The sequence below is a fragment of the Rhinichthys klamathensis genome, unplaced genomic scaffold, assembly GCF_029890125.1.
Source record: "Rhinichthys klamathensis goyatoka isolate OS25496 unplaced genomic scaffold, OSU_Roscu_1.1 h1tg000521l_1, whole genome shotgun sequence".
Classification (NCBI taxonomy): Eukaryota; Metazoa; Chordata; class Actinopteri; order Cypriniformes; family Leuciscidae; genus Rhinichthys; species Rhinichthys klamathensis.
This window is the reverse complement of record NW_026607000.1, coordinates 659,808-679,666: the sequence shown is the minus strand read 5'-3', so window position 1 is coordinate 679,666 and position 19,859 is coordinate 659,808. Positions and strand designations below refer to the sequence as shown.

The 19,859-nt window shown below is 41.3% G+C and overlaps 1 protein-coding gene across 1 annotated transcript in view; it reads left to right on the top strand.

Annotated features, from left to right (window-relative positions):
- Nucleotides 1-18,818, top strand: part of baz2a (bromodomain adjacent to zinc finger domain, 2A) — a 34,030-nt gene extending 15,212 nt beyond the window's left edge. Inside the window, exons 9-30 of the mRNA XM_056238384.1 lie at nt 421-528; nt 624-846; nt 1,607-1,668; nt 1,950-2,015; nt 2,126-2,500; nt 3,043-3,297; nt 4,427-4,641; nt 4,741-4,815; nt 6,575-6,746; nt 6,935-6,997; nt 7,657-7,801; nt 8,317-8,939; nt 9,020-9,236; nt 11,785-11,940; nt 12,029-12,189; nt 12,346-12,411; nt 13,068-13,354; nt 13,510-13,645; nt 13,879-14,025; nt 14,152-14,372; nt 15,435-15,578; nt 17,802-18,818. Of these exons, the coding sequence (XP_056094359.1) occupies nt 421-528; nt 624-846; nt 1,607-1,668; nt 1,950-2,015; nt 2,126-2,500; nt 3,043-3,297; nt 4,427-4,641; nt 4,741-4,815; nt 6,575-6,746; nt 6,935-6,997; nt 7,657-7,801; nt 8,317-8,939; nt 9,020-9,236; nt 11,785-11,940; nt 12,029-12,189; nt 12,346-12,411; nt 13,068-13,354; nt 13,510-13,645; nt 13,879-14,025; nt 14,152-14,372; nt 15,435-15,578; nt 17,802-17,961 (4,077 nt within the window). The 3' untranslated portion in view covers nt 17,962-18,818. The remainder of the gene's footprint in view (nt 1-420; nt 529-623; nt 847-1,606; nt 1,669-1,949; nt 2,016-2,125; nt 2,501-3,042; nt 3,298-4,426; nt 4,642-4,740; nt 4,816-6,574; nt 6,747-6,934; nt 6,998-7,656; nt 7,802-8,316; nt 8,940-9,019; nt 9,237-11,784; nt 11,941-12,028; nt 12,190-12,345; nt 12,412-13,067; nt 13,355-13,509; nt 13,646-13,878; nt 14,026-14,151; nt 14,373-15,434; nt 15,579-17,801) is intronic.
- The last annotated feature ends 1,041 nt before the right edge of the window (nt 18,819-19,859 follow it).

Here is a 19,859-nt window from a genome sequence, read left to right as displayed (position 1 = left end):
GGAAAATATTTTTTTTTTATAAAAGTTTACATTTGCAGTTTAAATGCACATTAAAAAAATGTCAGGTTTGCTGTGTTTGAAGGGCTGCAAAGTTTTGTGGTTGTGTGACAAAATGGCTATAAAATATATTATAATAATATTTCACTGTTTGTTGAGCAGCATTTACTGTGAACTGAAAACACCAGATCATGAGCTGCTCACGTGTAAATGAACACAGTGCCACTTCACTTTGAAACAGTGTATATACTTGTTGAATTCGATTGCAGCCTATGCGATTTGGTAATCACACTAAGCCATATCGCGATTTCGGTTTTGTTTCAAATAACCGTGCTGCCCTTTCTGCAATACCACTGTAACTTCGATGAGTGGTGAAAAGGCTCGTCTTCATCCAGTTGCTTTGGTCTCTCCTACATTCTCCAGTTTTTGAAGAGGCATCAGGATGGTCTCGAGGGTGTTTCAAGAGAGCACTTCAGCTTCAGTCCACGCATGCCAGTGGGTGATTTCTATGAGGAGCGGGAAACACCTGAGGTGTGTATTAAGATGCCTACAGACTTGAGAGCTACATGCAATCCAAGACAGTTACACTGTTGCATGACATGCCGTTTCTCTTTAATCTTTTACAGGGTATGAAATGGTTCCCCCTTGCCAATGAGGAAGTGCCCTCAATGATCATGGCTATAACAGGGAGACGTGGTCGTCCACCAAATCCAGACAAAGAGCCTCGTCCTCGTGGACGCCGAGCCAAAGGAGCCCAAGGTAGACGACCAGGCCGACCTCCCAAGGCCAAGATGGAGGATCTGCTCAGCAAAGTGGATGCCAGGCTGATGAAGAGACTGGAGGAAAAGGGTAAGTCCAGAGGTGTGGGGGCAAGGTACTGTGTTCTGCAGCAAGACGCCTAACCTCAAGCCCCGTACACACCGGGACGAATATCGCCGCGCGTTATTCGTCAGCGTTTTTCAACGCGTTTTTTGTGTTCACACCCAAGCGATTTTCGCTGACGATGAGCCGAGTGAACATGACAATTCATTCCCTGACATTAGATGGCGCTTAATGTAAAACAGAAATAGTCCTATTTTGTAGTCGCTGTCGCGTTTGTCATATAGTTCTTTATGTTCCGACACCAACGAGACCAGCAGCTCTACATTCATCTTGCCTTGCATCTTCCTAGTCTTATTTCTTCCCGGCAGTGTGTAGACGCTACTTGGCGTATATCTTCTTCGGCGTTACGTATGTGTGCTCGGCAAGACCGTTTTGTGTTTGAGCTTCCCCAAGTTGTGTTTTACTGTAACTTCAGAAGCTCCAGACACGTGAGCAAAAGCGCCAATTTCATTGGTCGGATAGTTTTTGACGCGGTGCGTCAAAACTGGCAAAAAAATAATAAAAAAAAGACGCTTTTACGCGTGGTGTTTTTCGTGTCGGTGTGCACACTCACATTGGCGCCCTTTGTTAAATCACGAGGCGATAAACCTCTGCGAATATCGCGCGTGAAATTCGTCCCGGTGTGAACAGGCCTTGAAACCTTGAAACTTGTTACCTTTTATTTGAGTCGTTTTGTAGTTGCAGCCTATTTGTCAACTATAATGAGCAGTTGATGATTGTTTTACAGTGGATCTCACTGAGGATGAAAAAGTAAAACTGGTCAAGATCAAGAAGAAAATGAAGAGAAAGGTGAGCTGAATTCACTTATTTACTGGGGCTGGGACAAGCTTTCGATGCATCTCGATTCGTGGATTTAGTTTTTAACAGCCTTCTGCTGTTAAAAACTAAACTCAGAATCGATTCAAGAGAAAAAAAATTGGAATCGATCCAGAATCATTTCTCGATTCACAATGCATCGACATTTTGTCCCAGCCCTATTATTTACTGTCACAAGTTCACTTTGCAGAATATTTGTTTTAAACTTTTTTTTTTCATCTGTTGAAACTGAGCATCTGATTTGTCTCATGCAGGCAAGAATGAAAAGAAAGGAGGATGCAAAGAATAAAAAGATCCGGCAGGAGAAACGGAAAGCAAAAGTAAGTGAAACGAACTCTAGTCATAAATTTGACCACAAAATAATTTATTTTAGTAGCTTGAAACCCTGGTGTTCAGAGCTCTGATTGTGTTTTCGGATGTGTTTGAGCAGTTGGAGAAAGCCAAAGAGCAAGAACAGGATGATGTAAACCAGTCTCCGTCATTTGAAAGCCCTCTGTCGGCCTCAGAGGGGCCCAAGAAGCCCGGGCGCAGGAGGAAGGTGGCAGTACCGGCGGCAGAGGCAGAGCCGTTGGATCCGGAGAAGGCCAGCCCCATCAAGAGAGTGGCCCGGGCCCGCGTCAAAGCCAAGGCCCTCGCCAAGGCCCAGGCCCAAGCCGAAGCAGAAGCGCAGGCTGCTCTGGCGGCGAAGAGGCAGGCGGAGAGGAGGGCACAGGCTCAGAGACGGATGGAGGAGAGGAAGAGGCAGCAGATGATCTTAGAGGAGATGAAGAAGCCCGCAGAGGACATGTGTCTCCCTGATCATACGGTGAGCTTGACATGCTGAGGGATTCACACCTACAGGAGATTCCCCGCCTGGCTAATTCACACAGTTGATAAATGGAACTTACTGTGAATTTGTTGGGTTCGTCATTACACTTGTTAATCTCATGCCTGGAAACTTTGTTGTATAAAAGAAAAAAAATCTGCACATTTGAATGCAAAAGCCGCGCATTTGAATTTTTGGTGCGTCACGCTAGACATGATGATGACGACGGTGAATGTCATGAAAAAGTGAATGTCATTTCATTTCAATAAAAGATGCAGTGCTTTATTTGGTTTAAATTTGCTTATTGCGCCCTCTTGTAGGCATAGGAGACAATACAGTACTTTTTTCTTCTAATTGCCTTAAATATTTGCACAATTAGAAAATTCGAAAGAATTTTGAATTTAGCTTTTCAGCTATTTTGACAGCCCTAGTAGCTTACTACAATGTCGAGTAGGCCTACATCTATGAATGTTGGATAATTAAAGTGTGATGTTATGCCTGGCATCACTCATAATGTTGTGGCCGTCTGTCTCCATGTGTAGCTCCTCCCAGCGCTGTCACGGATACCAGGACTGGTGCTGTCCGGTGTGGCCTTCTCCAATTGTTTGAGGGTGGTCGAGTTCCTGCATGGTTACGGAAAGGTTCTGGGCCTCCAGGTGCCTAAGGATATTCCCAGCCTGAGCACCCTGCAGGAAGGGCTCCTCGGTATGGGAAAGAGCCAGGGCGAGCTGCTGGATCTGCTCATTAAACTGGTGGACGCCGCTCTGCACGATCCTGGACTGCCCTCTTATTACCAGGTTTGTCTTTTTTTTTATAGTGATATCAGTATATTAAATTTATCTTTCAAGTTGTAATAGTTGTAGATGTTTTGATAACGCGTCCTTTTCACCAGAAGCGTAAATTGGGTAACTTTGAAATGTTTTTGTACACACTACCAGTCAAAAAGATAAGATTAAGAATTAATAAAACGGTATGATTTTTAATGTTTTTAAAAGAAGTCTCTTCTGCTCACCAAGCCTGCATTTATTTGATAAAAAAAAACAATAATATTGTTAAATATTATGACAATTTAAAATAACTGTTTTCTATTGCAATGTAATTTTATTCCTGTGATCAAAGCTGAATTTTCAGCATCATTCCTCCAGTCTTCAGTGTCACATGAGTCAGAAATCATTTTAATATGCGGATTTGATGCTCAAAAAACATTCATTATTAATATCAATGTTGAAAACAGTTTTTTCAGGATTCTTTGATGAAAAGAAAGTTCAAAAGAACAGCATTTATTTTGTTTTGTAACATTTATAAATGTCTTTACTGTAACTTTTGATAAATTTAATTCATCCTTGATGAATAAAAGTATTGATTTCTTTTATTTCCATCAAAAAATAAAATACAAATTCTTACTGACACTAAACTTTTGAACGGTAGTGTTTAATGTTACAAAAGCTTTCTATTTCATATAAATGCTGTTCTTTTGAACTTTCTATTCATCAAAGAATCTGGAAATAAAAATGTAAATAACTGTTTTCAGCATTGATAATAATGAGAAATGTTTCTTGAGCATCAAATCATAATATTGGACTGATTTCTGAAGGCTCGTGTGACACTGAAGACTGGAGTAATGATGCTAAAAAATTCAGCTTTGATCGCTGGAATAAGTTACACTTTAATATGTATTTACTTAGAAAATTTCACATTATTATAATTTTTTTATTTATTTTTTATTAAATGCAGGCTTAGTGAGCAAAAGTGAAGAGCAGTAAGATTTTTTTTTAATGTTTTTAAAAGAACTGATCCAAAACGTTTGACTGGCTGTGAGTATATAATCACATATGTGCAATGTCATGTGGGTTTGAGACTAAATGTTAGGCGTTTGAGTGATCAGTGATTTAATGAAGGTTGGTTTGATTCTCTTTCGTGTCTCAGTCTGTGAAGATCCTTGGAGAAAAGCTAGTGGATCTGGAGCTGAGCCACAACACTGTGTCTGAAGTGCTGCGGATCTTTCTGGAAGCCCATGGCTTTGAGTTGGAAGTGTGTAACAGTCTCCGTACAAAGAGCTTCCAGACCCTCAAAACCGACGTCAAAGCCTCCATACTGGCCTTCCTGGTGGAGGAACTCAACGGCAGCAACATAGTCACCAGGTCAGCAGGAATTCAGATCATATTATCATCATAATTTGGCAGTGTTTTCTTGATCCATTTATTTAAACATTTTCATTTTCCAACTGCTCTGTTCTGCAGGGAGATTGATAACACACTAGAGAATATGGCAACCTACAGGAAAAACAAGTGGATTATAGAAGGCAAACTACGCAAGTAAGATCCTTGCATCTTATCGAAGCTTTTTGTGCAAATTTGGTTGCTGTGAAAGCGGTTTTCTGAAATCTGGTTCTTCGGTCTTAAAAATGACATTGTGAAAGCTAAGTGAACCGGGACTAAATGTATCATTTTCTTTTTTGGTCCGGACCAAGAGAACTGAACTACAAGTTTGAACACGCCTAATAATTGCCTCCTCTAAGTGACCATTGCATGTGCCCTTTGCTACCGGCCTTCCCAAAATGCCCTTCAGTTGGAGAAACACCGTTTGGAATTATCTTATAAAGAAAATGGCGATGCGAGTTTCTTCTCTTTCTGAATTGCTATATAGCTACACGAATAAACATCTGGTGTTAGTACTTGTTGACGACACATGTTTGGACCAATTGTGAAAGCAGTCTAATGGTGCGTTCACACCGGACGCGAATAGCGCGTCAGGCGCGAGTGATTTCAATGTTAAGTCAATGCAAAGACGCGTTACGCGCGTAAAAAATTCCTGCGGCGCGAATGAGGCGTAGAGCGCGGCGCGGTAGACGCGAATACGCCTCATTCGCGCGTCAAGTTCGTGCGAATGGCGCGAATTGAGCGTCTTGCGCGTTAAGCGCGAATGTTTTATGTAGTGCTTTTTGTGCATTCTCGCGTTTGACGCGAATTCGCGTCTGCCGCCGAATTGAAAAATCTGAACTTCTGCGTCAAATCGCGCCGCGTTAACCAATCAGGAGCCTGCTTGCTGCTGTCACGTGGTGAAGTGACTGTTTATAATGCCTCAATAAATTATTTTGTAATTTGACAAAAATGCTTGGTGTGCAAAGCAAATCTTTCACATAAAAACTCGATTTCAATATATGAGAGATACTCATTTTGTATTGAATGCTGTTTATTCCACTTCTATTCTAGATTATATGAAACATTATTATTCTAATGTAAAGACAACAAACACAATTTAGTGTATAAAAACTTTTAAAAAAAAATCACAGGACAGGTTTCACTTTTGGAGGCTCCATTTATTATCAAAACAAAAATAAATGACAGATTAGGTGTGTGCGGGCGAGGGTGAACCTCGCGCCGGGCTGTAGAGCGTGGGCTCGACAGGCATAGACCACTCGAGGCCGAGGCCTTATACGGCCTACGCTGTCCTCGTCAGCGTCCTCCCCGTTAGGTCCACCAAACCTAGCTCCTGGAGCAAATTGTGAAACTCCTGAAACCCTCCGGAGGGTCTGGTGGACCCGAGTACAGCGACGATGTCCCCTACGCAGCTGTTTCTGCTCTCCAGAGCATATACCAGCGGTGACTCTCTCGAATAATGCTAATGCTCGATAAACATCTAAAAAGATGGCCGCCAACGGGTTCCGAAACTTTCGCCTCCGGATTTCGCCTCTGACGCTCGTAAATTTCCCTTCAAACTTTTTTTTTTACGCGCGTCAATTTCGCCATTGACATGCGAATTAACACAAAGTGGTCAAGCGTCAAACTATTGGCGCTATTCGCGTCCGGTGTGAATGCACAGTAATGGCTCTTTTCCACCGAGTATTAGGGTGCGCAATTATTTCCGTTTCGATTGTCAGAAGTTGTGAATGGTACTAAAATATCAAACCGTACTGTACCACTTTCCTTTTCCGTGCGAGAATGACGTCGATCGCTACTTTCCGGCATAGGAAGGGTTTACCGTACTGGATCGCTAGGTGGAAACTAGCCACAAGACTCTTCTGTAGTTGGCTTCATCTTTCCTAAATGTGTGTGTGTGTGTGTGTCTGAGCAGACTGAAGGCTGCGCTGATGCGGAAGACGGGCCGCCCAGAGGAGGAGCTGTGCTTTGAGGAGCGTCGGCGCAGCGCTCGTGTTGGTGTGGCCGAGGAGGAGAGCATCGAGGAGAACTGTGTGTTGGAGAGAGGGAGTCGCCGCAAAGCCAAAGAGGAACCCAAAAACACTGAGGTACAGAGACCAGAGCTGTGCTTATGGAGTACAATTGCAATATTGTCTGTGATTTAATGATGTTTAAATCATTTATTTAGTGCACAACATGTCAGATGACAGACCTTGGCTGGTTAGCTAAATTTGGTTGATTTATATAAGACACAGTGTCTCGAATTTACTTTTCTTTTTTTCTTTTTTTTTAACAGATTGAGAGCCCCAATACCTGCAGTGTTGCAGAGCTGGAGCGTCAGATTGATAAACTGACCAAGGTAAAATATCTAATCTCAGCTTCTGAAAATGACATTTTTGAGAGTTGTTTTAAAAATCATTGTATTCTGCACATCAATGTACACAGTTTTTAATGTGTACAATTGTCATGTAATTGTTTTAAAATTAAACTTGGAGCATGTATATTATTGTAAAGTTAGACCAATTGAAGAAATTTGGTTCACATAATAATCTATTCATATTAATAGAATTGACAGTTACTCCAAAAAGGCTTGGTTAAAATGAGTATATAGTTTTAGACCTAATGATTCCAGAAGTTTCAAATATTGGTAATGAATTTAAAATTGTCACTATATGCACCGATACTAAAGTTATCAGCCAGTACCGTTAGTCTATAATTCAGAATGATATCTCCCGATATCAATGCTGAGCCGATAGTTTGATTTTCTTCAGGAAAAAATGAGCTCTGTAAGCTATACAGGGAAACCTCTCATTCGGTGCATTGCTATATTATTAAAGGTTAAAATTAACAGAGCCCAACCCTTTATATTCAACTGCTATTGATTTTAGATATAATAATTTCACACAAATAAAAACTGAAACCTTTATATACAACTCAAAATCCGACTCTTATTCTTGAGTCGGTCAAAATAAATATGTATTTTTATTTTGGTCAAAATATTTTGTTCTGTGTGTTCAGCGCCAAGTGTTTTTCCGCAAGAAGCTTCTACAGTCGTCGCATTCCATGCGAGCCGTGTCTCTCGGGCAGGACCGGTACCGTCGCAGGTACTTGCTGCTGCCGTATATGGGATGTGTCCTCGTGGAGGGAGCCGAGGATATCTTGGGTGAGTGGAAACTCCCAGCATGCAGTTAGTCTGGTATCTCGCACACTTAGAGATATAGGCCTTGTCCCAAACACCACACTTACGGTCCCCTAAGAGTCTGTACTTGATGTGATGCCATATACTGTACATTCAGGTAATCGTCTGCTGTGGAGTCACGAAAATTCAACAATTTTTGTTTATTGCAAACAAACACGGCACGTTTCATTTCTTCTTGGTTTTCTTGTTACTATGGCCATATGATTTTGGGGAAAGAATCTAATTGCGATTTTTCTAAAAAAAATGTGACTCAGTTTTAAAATGGGATTTAAAAAAAGAATAAAACCAGGTTTGCTGTGCTTGTAGGGCTGGCACAATTCGAATTAAAACTGTTTGCATATAGTAACAATATAGAGAATAAAGTTAAAATTTGTTATATTAAATTAAATGTGGATATAAAAAAATGTTAAGTATTAATTTCTTGTGCAGCCCTACTAGTTGCCCACATTAATGTCCAGTTATTACTTCCCTGTGTTCAGCTTCAGATGAAGTGACGGTCAGTGATGAGCCTGTGACTTATGTGAAGGTCATAACCCCAGTGAAAGCAGAGGTTAAAGCTGAGCCTCCCCTCTCTCCGGGTTTCGGCACCTCTTCTCCTCGAGCATCCCAGCGTTCCCCCACAGAGGTGGATCCTCTCCCCGGCGAGGCCTCTCTGATGAGCACCCCGAGAGGACGTGGACGTCCCCGCAAGATCAAGCCGGAAGTGGAGCTCCACCTTCGAGCCGCCAAGAGCCGGCGGCGACGGCGCTGCAGCAGCAGATCAGCAGGTGAAGATTCGGCCCTCAACTCCCCCGTGCAGGATCCGGCTCAGCCCTCTCTCGAGCCGCGGGACACCGAGGCGGACGGCAGCACGCCGGTCGCAGCGTCTGGAGCCGGACAGGGGGAGGATAACAGCCAACCGGAGGACAGTATGAGGGAGCAGGCAGAAAAACAAGGCCAGTGGTTCAATCTGTTGCCAAAGGAGCCGTGCGACGAGGCGTCTCTCGCGCAGCCGTGCGAGAACATCCCTGCCGCCTCTTCATCCCCCGCGGCGAAAGACACTCCAGCACCCCTCGGCTGTGACCCGCTCGCTGCACCTCCACTGCAGCCGACCACGACACAGGTTCGTACTTCAATGAGATCAGGAAAAGTGAATGAATATCCTAAATGCTGATGGCTTCTCCCTGTGTTCCTCATCCTCAGGTGCAGATGGAAGCTGCTCCTCTTCCGGCTCCTCAGGTGTGCTCCACCCCAGCTCCAGCTCCCCGGGCCGGCAGGAGGCGCAGGAGAGGCAGCGGGCCGTCCCGAGTGCACTCTCGATCCGGCGCGGCCAAGAGGCGCGGCAGACCTCCCTCCAATCTCTTCCAGGAGGTCGAACTGAAGTACTTCACTCAACTGACGGTGAAGCCTATTCCGTTAGGTGAGTGTCGTGATGTTAGCGGATGAAAGACGTTTTTGCCCATCCTGCTTTTGTAGATTAAAGGGGCTTTCGCACCTTTTCCAGGGTATCCGCGGGGTCTTGAAAAGTATTAAAAGGTGATAAATCAATTTTGGGAAAATTAAGACCCTTAAAAAGTATTAAAAAGTCTTATCACGGCTTTATAAAGTCTTAAATTTTGAAAGTATTTTTTCTAGGGATGCACCGAATATTCGGCCGCCGAAAATAGCCCAAAGTGCATTTTCGGTTTTCGGCCGAAAGACTTTTATCACCGAAACAATACGGCCGAAATGTTGTGATGACGCAAACAGAAACCGCGACCAGCACGTGCTTGTCTGAAGCAACGTGTCTGCGGTGTGGACGTATTTCAGTGTATCTGAACCCGCGAGGAGACGGAAGCCTTGTTTATACGTTCGCCTGCCTCCGCAGCGCGAGTCTCCACAGACAGCACGCGCACCTCTCCAAACGGTCGAGGCGTTTATACTTGACGCGCTCGCCGTTGTACTATTCTTTGAAACGACAGGGGACGACTCAAGTAACTGTCCTCTAACCATCAGGAATCGGTGAGAAGAAGAAAGATAAACACGTGACAATGTTTATTTTTTAGTACCACCACCAATACAAAAATAATCATGTAAAACCCAGTAAACCCTGAGATTATTACTTGTGACATTACAACAAAATATGTATAGGAATATGTACTAAATTAACGCTCTCTTAAATATTTTCTAATTTCACTAAACATATTTCATTAAGTTTCGTGTACATTTGTATTAAACATGGACCTTTGTTCATTAAAATGGCTTTTTATGCTAGTGTATGCTCATTTTTAAAATGTAATCAACTAATTTAGACGTGCAAACTGGGTGCTGGTGTGATGAGAAGTTCGTGCTCGGCTTTGTTTTTATGAGAGAATATTTCATTTTAAAACCTTTCTGCAGGCCAGCAGATTATTATTTAATGTACACATGAGTGGGGTCAAGTTAAACATTTTAGTTTGAATTTTATTTTATACTGTGCATTGTGCTAAATAAATATTAGCATAATTTGTAACTGATTTATTCTTTGAAAATGTTAATTTATGCAATTGCAATGCCTTGATTTTAGTAAAGTTTGTACACAGTCATAACCATAAATGCAATGGTACTTATAATTGGCATAATTTCTTTCGGTGTTTCAGTTTTCGTTTTTTCGGCCTTGGGTTCCTCTTTTTCGGTTTTCAGTTTTGGGCCAAGAATTTTCATTTCGGTGCATCCCTAATTTTTTCTGAATTAGCTGTCCAACAGTTTGAGTCCCAAAAACATTGTAAAAGTGTGAATTTAGTCTTTTTTTTTTTTTTTTTTTAAACGAAGAACTGAGGCACATGTCAGCATGATTGTTGTTGAGGGTGGAGCAAAGTTTTGTTTTGTTTTTTAATAAACTTTGCTTTGATTTACTATCCCAGCCTATTTGATTTTTTTTTTTTTATCAGAGTGGTCTATAGTCTTTATCACAAACTAAAACTGTTAAGTTAAAAGTATCACTGATGTAAATGGTTACAGCTTGAAGTGGCGGTGAGGTATTAAAAAATATTGAGAAGGTCTTGAAAAAGTCTTGAAAAGGTATTAAAATTAACTTCAAGATTCCTGCATATACCCTGTTTTCGTAGTTCTTAGAACTTTTGGCGTAAGTACCCGGGTTTTGGCGTGACCGCAGGAACTAGGAACGATTTTAGTTCTAGGAACTCCTTTTGGAGGAGCTAATTTAGCTCCTACTTCAGTCGGATCACAACCAGCACTATAGGAACTACCAGTGGCGCGGATTGGCCGAACGCACGCGAAAAAAACAGCTCCCACCATTTAAAAAAAAAAGCTGTGTAAACACACAGATTATAGCCTATATATTTACTCCAGAAACTTACTCTACGAACATGGAAAACAGTGATAGATGGGCCTTTTAACCTTTAATAACTTTTCATTACTGTCTGCTTTCTATGTATAACAGTTCTATCCAATAACGTATTAGACAGGACTGTTAGACAGATCGTACAGTGATGAACACGGAGAATGCGAGCACTGTGTTTTAAGGCTCTGGCGTTCTCAGCGCTGTCAAAATAAATGCAACCAGGAAATTGTTCCTAAGGGAACCATTAGATCTCGGGGAGCCACCCTGGTGGCCAGTTCCTAGAACTACCTGGTGCGAAAGCCCCTTACATAAGCACGTGTCTAAGCCTTGCCAACTGAACCATCCAGTTTTCTCTGAAATAGTGAACATAGGAATTGCCATTGGATGGATGTTCATAATATTTGAATGTGTCACTAAGTCAACTTTATCTAGCCCAGAGGTTTTTAGAGGAGTTGATGAAAAGCTAATAATTTAATCATAAAAATGTCAAATTAAACCCCGTTTTCAAAAGTTTGTCTTTTTAGGCCCCCAAAACGCCATTGTCATGTAAATGAACGACCAAAACGCATACGTTTTCTGTTTCTATTTGGAAACTGTGTCGTGTAAACAGCCCCTAAATGTCTTTCTCTCTCTCTCTCTCCTACAGAGATGGTGAAGGGCTGGTGGTGGATCAAGGAACCGGAGGAGCTGACAGCCATACTGAGCGCCCTCCACCCACGAGGCATTCGAGAGAAGGTTCTCCACAAACACCTCACTAAACACGTGGAGTACCTGGCTGAGGTCTGCAGACGTCCCGTGACCGGTGAGGAGCAGGAGCATGCGGAGTGTGATTGCAGGCTTTGGTTGATGGCAGCATGTTTAGTGTATTCTTTTGCATTGTTCCTTCCCAGATCCCATTTTTCAGATGTCAGTGGAGGATGGTGATGCCCTGCTGGAAGTGTCTAAACAGGCGTGGAGTGAGCAGGAGAGAGCCCTGCGGTTAGACATCAGTGCTCTCCAGTGGGTGGAGGACCTGGAGCAGAGGGTAGTCGGTGCAGACCTTCAGCTCAAGGTAAAGGAAACGCTTTCAAAAGGCATTTCTTCCTTTATTGAAAGAATCACAGCACTGTAAGGTCTTGCTCCTATAGTGACCACAGGGTGGCGCTGTTTGTTTATACTGCGTTTACAGCACGCTCGCTTTATCACTGTCTACAATCTCTATTTCCAGGTGCCTGTTCCCAACACGGAGGGTGAAACGGAGGCTTGTCAGGAACCATCAAGCTCTCAATTTCAGGTAGTGAAACCCAGCAGCCCACACACTCGAGTGCTCGGAGTCTGTTAACGCTGAGTAGAGGAAACTGCTCCCTAAACTACACTTAATTTGAGCACTCTATTCGTAAGGTTGTCATACTTATTAAATGTAAATTGTCAGGGTTGTGCCTTATTTATTTTATTATAAACAAAATAATAAAAATTAATAAGATAATTAATGTTATATACCTATTGTTTCATTTTTATTATGAAATATAATGCATTTAATAATTAAAAACAAATGTAATAAATATAAAAATAAATGAACAATACATTTAATAAATACATAAAAATAAATACATTTAATAAATTATTTACATATCTATTAATTTATTATTCATGTTATGAAATTAACGAAATAATAAAATTAATTTAATAATTATTAAAAATAGTTAAAAATTATATATTACATATATATATTATGTTTTAGAATTGAAAATATATTTTTAAAAAATGTTCTGAAAATTATAATAAAAAAAATTAATGATTCATCTTATGTGGGATTCTAGTTGTTTTATTATGTTTTTACTTGGATTTCGACATCAAAAAAGCCTTCAAAGCTGTCATGGCGTTAAGAAAAGCTATGCAAACAAATTTAAAATGAAAGTTTACCACACGGGACATTTGTCCTTGTTTCAGATCTATACCCCTCCCGAGGCGGACTCCACGCGGGAGGACCTGCAGTATTACGAGCACGAGGTTGACCCCAAGGACGACTGGATGGTCAAGACTAAAAAGGAATGGTCTGACCTCCTGCGGGTTCCCAGCAACCCCCTGGACCTGGCCGTTCTCCGGTTGACTAATCTTGAGCGTAACGTTGAACGGCGTTATTTGAAGGAGCCGCTGTGGAATCTGGCAGAGGTGGTCCGCTTGGCCCCTCTCACCCCTCCGCCTGGCGGCGAGGAGGTCCCGTTAGATGCTGTCAGGTGGGTCAGAGTTGAGGGTCGTTATTTTATTTTTTTCTTACCATTAAATATCACTTCATTATCTTATGTAATCACATTTTTCAGCCTTCATCAAAGCAATATAGTAGATTATATGTGCCCTGGAGCATATCAAACATGCTTGTTTTTCTTTATAGCTTGGAAAGTGAGATCACACCCAGGATGAGGACGTGGCGGCAGTGCCTGGACCGCTGCCGCAGTGCGTCTCAACTCTCGCTCTGTCTACTACAGCTGGAGAAAGCCATCGCATGGGAGAGATCCATCATCAAAGTGGTGAGAGCACACGCATAAGCTCAGCTTCAGAGCCTGTTTGATTATGATATGATATAATTTTTTTATATATACATACAGGGCTTGACATTAACACCTGCCAAATGTGGGTGTATTTCAGTAGTGCTGTGTAACAGTCACTCCTATTACTTTTGAGAATAAAGTCTAAATATTTTGCGAATAAAGCCGAAATATTTCGCGCATTGTCGAAAACTAATGTTTATATGTGTCCACAGACGTGTCAGGTGTGCCGTAAGGGTGATGACGACGAGTACCTGCTCTTGTGTGACGGCTGTGATCGTGGGTGTCACATGTTCTGCCTGAGGCCAAAGGTCATGCAGGTGCCAGAAGGCGATTGGTTTTGTCCCACCTGTGTTGCCAAGGTATGTCAAATTTGAAATATCCAGCTGCTGGTTTTTTTCATCCGATTCATTGTTTTGAAAAATGTGCATGCGTTTTGTTTCGTATATTTTTGTCTTTAGCTATGTTTTTGAAACTAAATTTTGCAGGAAAACGGAGACTCTCCGAGATCACAGCGTTCATCGCGTCAGAGGTCAAAGCCACGGAAACGGCGCCTTGGGGAAGATAGTTCAGATGAGGATGATGGGTACAAACGAGGCATGACCACTCGACAAAAAGATACTCCAGCTTCCTCAAGTGGGACGAGCATCTCCCCTTCAAAGCGCAGGAGGATGACCACACGAAACCAGCCTGACCTCACCTACTGCGAGTGAGTCTTTCCACAGTTCTTCAATCAACCAGGAGGGACACTTTAAAAACATGACGAATAAGTTTATATTTAAAGTGCCCCTAATATGCTTTTTCATATATTACCTGTCATATAGTGTATAATGTATTTGTTTGTGAACGTAAAAGGTCTGCAAAGTTTCAAAGGTCAAAGTGCACCATAAATGGAGTTATTGTCTCTCAAAAGAAAGAATCGATTCTGAACATCCTGAAACGAGTCCTCAATCACAACAGACTAAGCCATCTGACCAATCAGCCAATCACAACAGACTAAGCCATCTGACCAATCAGCCAATCACAACAGACTAAGCCATCTGACCTATCAGCCAATCACAACAGACTAAGCCATCTGACCAATCAGAGCAGAGTAGACCAATCACAACAGGGGCACGTTCAAGTTCAAAACGGTGCGCAACGTTTTGCTACGGTTTCCGGATTGAACGTCATGTTTCCTGGAAACGTGTGCAACGGGGTTTGAGATGTTTTCTCTTTTCGTATACTCAGACTGAGCCATCTGACCAATCAGAGCAGAGTAGACCAATCACAACAGACTGAGCCATCTGACCAATCAGAGCAGAGTAGACCAATCACAACAGACTGGGTCATTTGACCAATCAGAGCAGAGTAGACCAATCACAACAGACTGAGCCATCTGACCAATCAGAGCAGAGTAGACCAATCACAACAGACTGGGCCTTCTGACCAATCAGAGCAGAGTAAGCTCTTGGAAAAGAGGGGTTTAGAGACTGAATCCTTTATCAGGACGTTTTCAGACCCTTTGAGAAATGAAGTGATGTGCAATGTATATTATGAGAAAATGAAAGTGTTTTTGACTTTGGATGCATGTAAACCTTTAAAAACTGGGAACCCTTAAAATAGCATAATAGTGGCACTTTAAAATTCTTTAATTCATAATTAAATTGTTAGTTAAATGGAACGTTGAAATAATACATCTAATTTTACGTTCTCCTAATACTCATTTGTAAATGCAACATTTAAATAATGAATGAGTGATGTGGAATAATGACTGTTTGATGTGCTGTAGGATCATTCTGATGGAAATGGAGGCTCACTCGGACGCCTGGCCTTTCCTGGAGCCGGTCAACCCCCGCCAGGTGCCCGGCTACCGGCGCATCATCAAAACCCCCATGGACTTCCTCACGATGAGGGAAAGACTTCTGCAGGGAGGGTAAGAGGGAATCTTCCAATCACAACATTACTGCAGTGTTGAGTCGTGAGGGGTTTAGAGATAAAATAATAATCAATTTGACCATTTGTTTAATTCAATTTATTTATTAGGGGTTCAAGCGTGTAGCGCTATTGTAATTGTTAAATTTTCCAAGGATAAGCATTCTCCCCTAAAAGTGATCGGGCAGACCAAACCGTTAGTCGTAGAGGGCTGGTAGTACTCACACTGCCTACAACGTCACCAAGACTCGCCCCGATTGGCCTGAGGGGGGCGCTACACTGGTCAAAAGCACGAAATGGCTCATAACTCCTAAACCGTTAAACGTAGCTTCAAATGTCTTATATCGGCTCAAGGCGGACAAAATGCATGCCTCAATTTTCGAGTATTTTGGATTTTTTGAAAAACCTACTTATCCGATCTAGTCCTAGATTCTCTGAAGTCTGATTGTCAATAGTTATAAAAAAAAAAAAGGTTTAAATTTCGGCTAAGGGCCGCCAAACTTTAAAATGAAAGTAAGCCCATAATTTACTCCCCCTCAAGCCATCCTAGCCTTTATATAGGGAGCTATACAGTTGGTTACAGGACATTACACAATTTTTTTTTATGCCTCCAAATAGCACTTTTTTCACTTAAAAAATGGATTTTAAAGGCCTCCACTCTATTTTAATGTGAAATATTGCATGTATTGGAAGAAAAAAAATTGTTCTTATGGAAAAAATAGCTAGTAAAAAATGTATAAATATTGCATAGTATCATAAAATCCCTTCAAAATTCTGAATAATATAATCAAAAAAAGATTATTGAACAAAAATATAATACATTGGTTTTCCTGGGGGGAAAAAAGAAGCCTATATTTCAAGGCTTCGGTCACTTTTGACTGCGACGGAGCCAAGTGTGACCCCTAAAAGAAGAGGTCCTTGAATTTGAGGGTATTTGACCGGGAAAGGTCCTTGAATTTCAGGTTAACCAAGGTGTGGGAACCCTGAATATTGGAGATTATTTAAAGGGTAACTAAACACTAAACCAACTTTTTTTAATTAATGATCTGTAAGACTGGGGCTTTATTAGTGCTGTTCATTGATTCGAGTAACTTTTTTGACATTTGGGTTTAAAGTGTTTTAATTCTACAATATATGGTGTAAAAACGTCTGAGTGCTGCCCTCTTCAGGTTGAACGGTGGCTACTGCAGTTGAATTTTCCTATTGGATGTTTGCGGTAGTTCGTGACGGTAGCGGTGAGAGCTGACGTAAGCAGGTTTCAGCTCACCACGCCTTGGTACGAGCTACCACGCCCATGGCAGTATAAAAACCATCTTGTTTCGTCAAAACCACTGTAGCGAGTCAGGAGCTGGAATTGCGAGTATTGAAAACGATCAGGATAGAGTATCCGTTCATCCCCTCTACCTCCGCTGGGCTCCGCCCCCTTTTCCAGCATTTTTCAAATATTGCCAGTGGGTGGAGTCAGGCTCTGACCAGGGGTTTAGTTACCCTTTAAAAAACCAACTAGTCCTAGGTTTTTGGATCACCCTCAAATAAAATCACTGCGGCACAATTCTCGGGACTCTCCAGGTCATTTGTTATAATTTTTTTTTTTACTTTGGATGCCTATAGCAGGGTAATTTAAAAAACATTTGTGGCCAAGTCTACCCAAAAGTTTATCGTTCCTAAATGAAAACTCGAAACTTCACGAAAATAGGTGAGAACATGCGACGTGATTTTAAACAAGCATGCAAACTTTTATGAAGATCAGACTATAGGTGGCGCTATAACTGTTAAAACTGTATTGGCTGTAAATGGTCATTTCCATCTATGACTGAGATGGTAACAGGCTTGTTAAATAAAACATATCTTTATACGCACGTGCTTAAAGGCCTTAAACCGCTTGAACCCCGACAATTGCTTCTCGCAGCTATATTACTTTATTGTATTCACATTTTTTTTTAAATTCAATTTATATTATTTATTTATAAATGAATTTTAGTGAACTAATATTCAAACTGTTCAAACCTCAATCATTTGTCAGTTCTTAAATGTCCAATTTACCAGTAATTAGACCGCCGATGTTAATGCATGTCAAAGAAAAATGAACTGAAAGTTGAGTCAGACTTGAACTGTATTAGATATTATGTTTGGGTGTATAATGTTTAGCAAAGTTTTGTTCAGGCATCAACTGAAAAAAGCATAGATCTCTGTCGTAAGGCGCTTACACACCCGTGTCTCTCAGGTACTGCAGCTGCGAGGAGTTTGCTGCCGACGCTCAGCTGGTTTTCAACAACTGCGAACTCTTCAACGAGGACACGTCGGACGTGGGCAAGGCCGGCCACTCCATGCGCCGCTTCTTCGAGAGCCGCTGGGCAGAGTTTTACGAGAACAAGGACAAATAGAGACGCTGCCCTCTGCTGCATGGGAGGAACGCCACGCTCCTTTACTACTAAAGACTCTTTCTGGACAGCCCTCCAGTCCTATGTATGCATACACATGTAGATATATGTATAAATTTGTTCTGTTTGTTTTACAAGTATCTGTTTTTGCCCCCCCCTCCCAACCCACCTTGATTTAAGGTTCAAACATTTCTTTATCACCTGGTGTTACGGCGTACAAACTTCTCATCTTTATTCACTCTCATCCGTCACTCCTTTGGGGGTAGAAGTACTTCTACAGGACTTGATTGGGTCACACTTGATGTCACGTGTCACAGACACACCTCTATCAGGACGTTCTCACTGTTTCGCCTTCTGCTCCTTAACGTACTGCTCGTGGACCACGCGGGTCCTCTTGATTGAAAATGTAACGTAACGTGCTTTCGAGACTAGAAGCAATTTCCTCAGTATATTTTTTATTATATACTATATATACACTTAAAGACAGAAAAAAAACAATAGTTGGGATTATTTAATAGCAATAGACTGTAGTGAATCTGTACAGACATGTCGTAGAGAGATGTATAGGTGACTCATGAAACGGCCAGTAAACATGCTATATCACGTGTAACTCATCACGTCTTTTGCTTGTAGAATATTGGTCTTTTGAACTGGAGGTTTGCCATCTTTTACTAAGGATTCATTTTTTTTCTGTCATTTTTTCTGCCCCTAAACCCAGAAAATCAGTGTTCGTTCATGATGAAATCTGACGTAATGCCAATAGCTGAATCATTTAGGCCGGTTTTAACTTGATTTTTAAGCTCCGCTAGCTAGATAGCCATTTTCAAAGCTTTTGCTTGGTGTATGACTATTGTCTGTGGGGGGAAAAACAACAACTTTAGATCGTATTGATATTGGTTTATATATGGAAAGGATATGCACGTACTTATGACAGTATAGGTTCGTTTAGCGCCGCTTATTTTCATTGGAACAATATCTTCGCTGTCTCTTCAGTATGACTGGATCCGCTTTGCTCCTGGTTTTCATGAACATGATGATTTGTTATAAACCCTTGATCCATCCTCAGATGTTTAGACTGTTTTATGTGTTTTAATGATATGTGTGTGTGATTGTTTGAACCTGGACCAACTCCATCAAAAAGGATATTGTAACTATGTTTTCTCAAATGAAAATGCCTTGCATCATTAGTGGTTGAACTGACCCATAAGGATTTGCGAAATCTGAGCAGGATACACTGAGTAGAGGAGCGCAGTAGAGCACACAATTCATGTTCATTCATACGCTGAACTCAACGTGCGCAGCAGGAGATGCACCATTCACTCTGTTCCTCCTCATACAAAAAGGGACATATTTGCTTCTCGTAATTTTTTTTTTTTTACAGATGGAAAACCCGAAGACAGTACTAGAACATTCAACCAAATGTGGTGTTAGTGAATTTTTAATAATGTACAGTTTTTGTGACTTTAAATTTGTTCCTTTCTATATTTTTAGGACCAATATATCGTTTTTAAGAGGCGACATTAAATGACCATGTTGTTTCAAGGTAATGTAACACGCGTGCATCTGTAGAATGTACTGTAACAGAAATAAAACATCTAGTAGACGAACATCTGGTCTCCTTAATGTTTATTATTTGTATAGTGTCTGGTAATGACGTTTGTATATTTAAGATGTCACGCAACAAGCATGAATACTCCAAACATCAGCACTGCCTTGAGTCTGATATTGCTTTTATATATTTAAAGAAGTTAAAGGGGTGGTTGATTATGATTTGACTTTTCAAATTTTAGTTTGTGTAATGTTGCTGTTTGAGCATAAACAACATCTGCAAAGTTACGACGCTCAAAGTTCAAAGCAAAGGGAGATATTTTCTTTTACAGAAATCGCTTTTTAAGGACTAC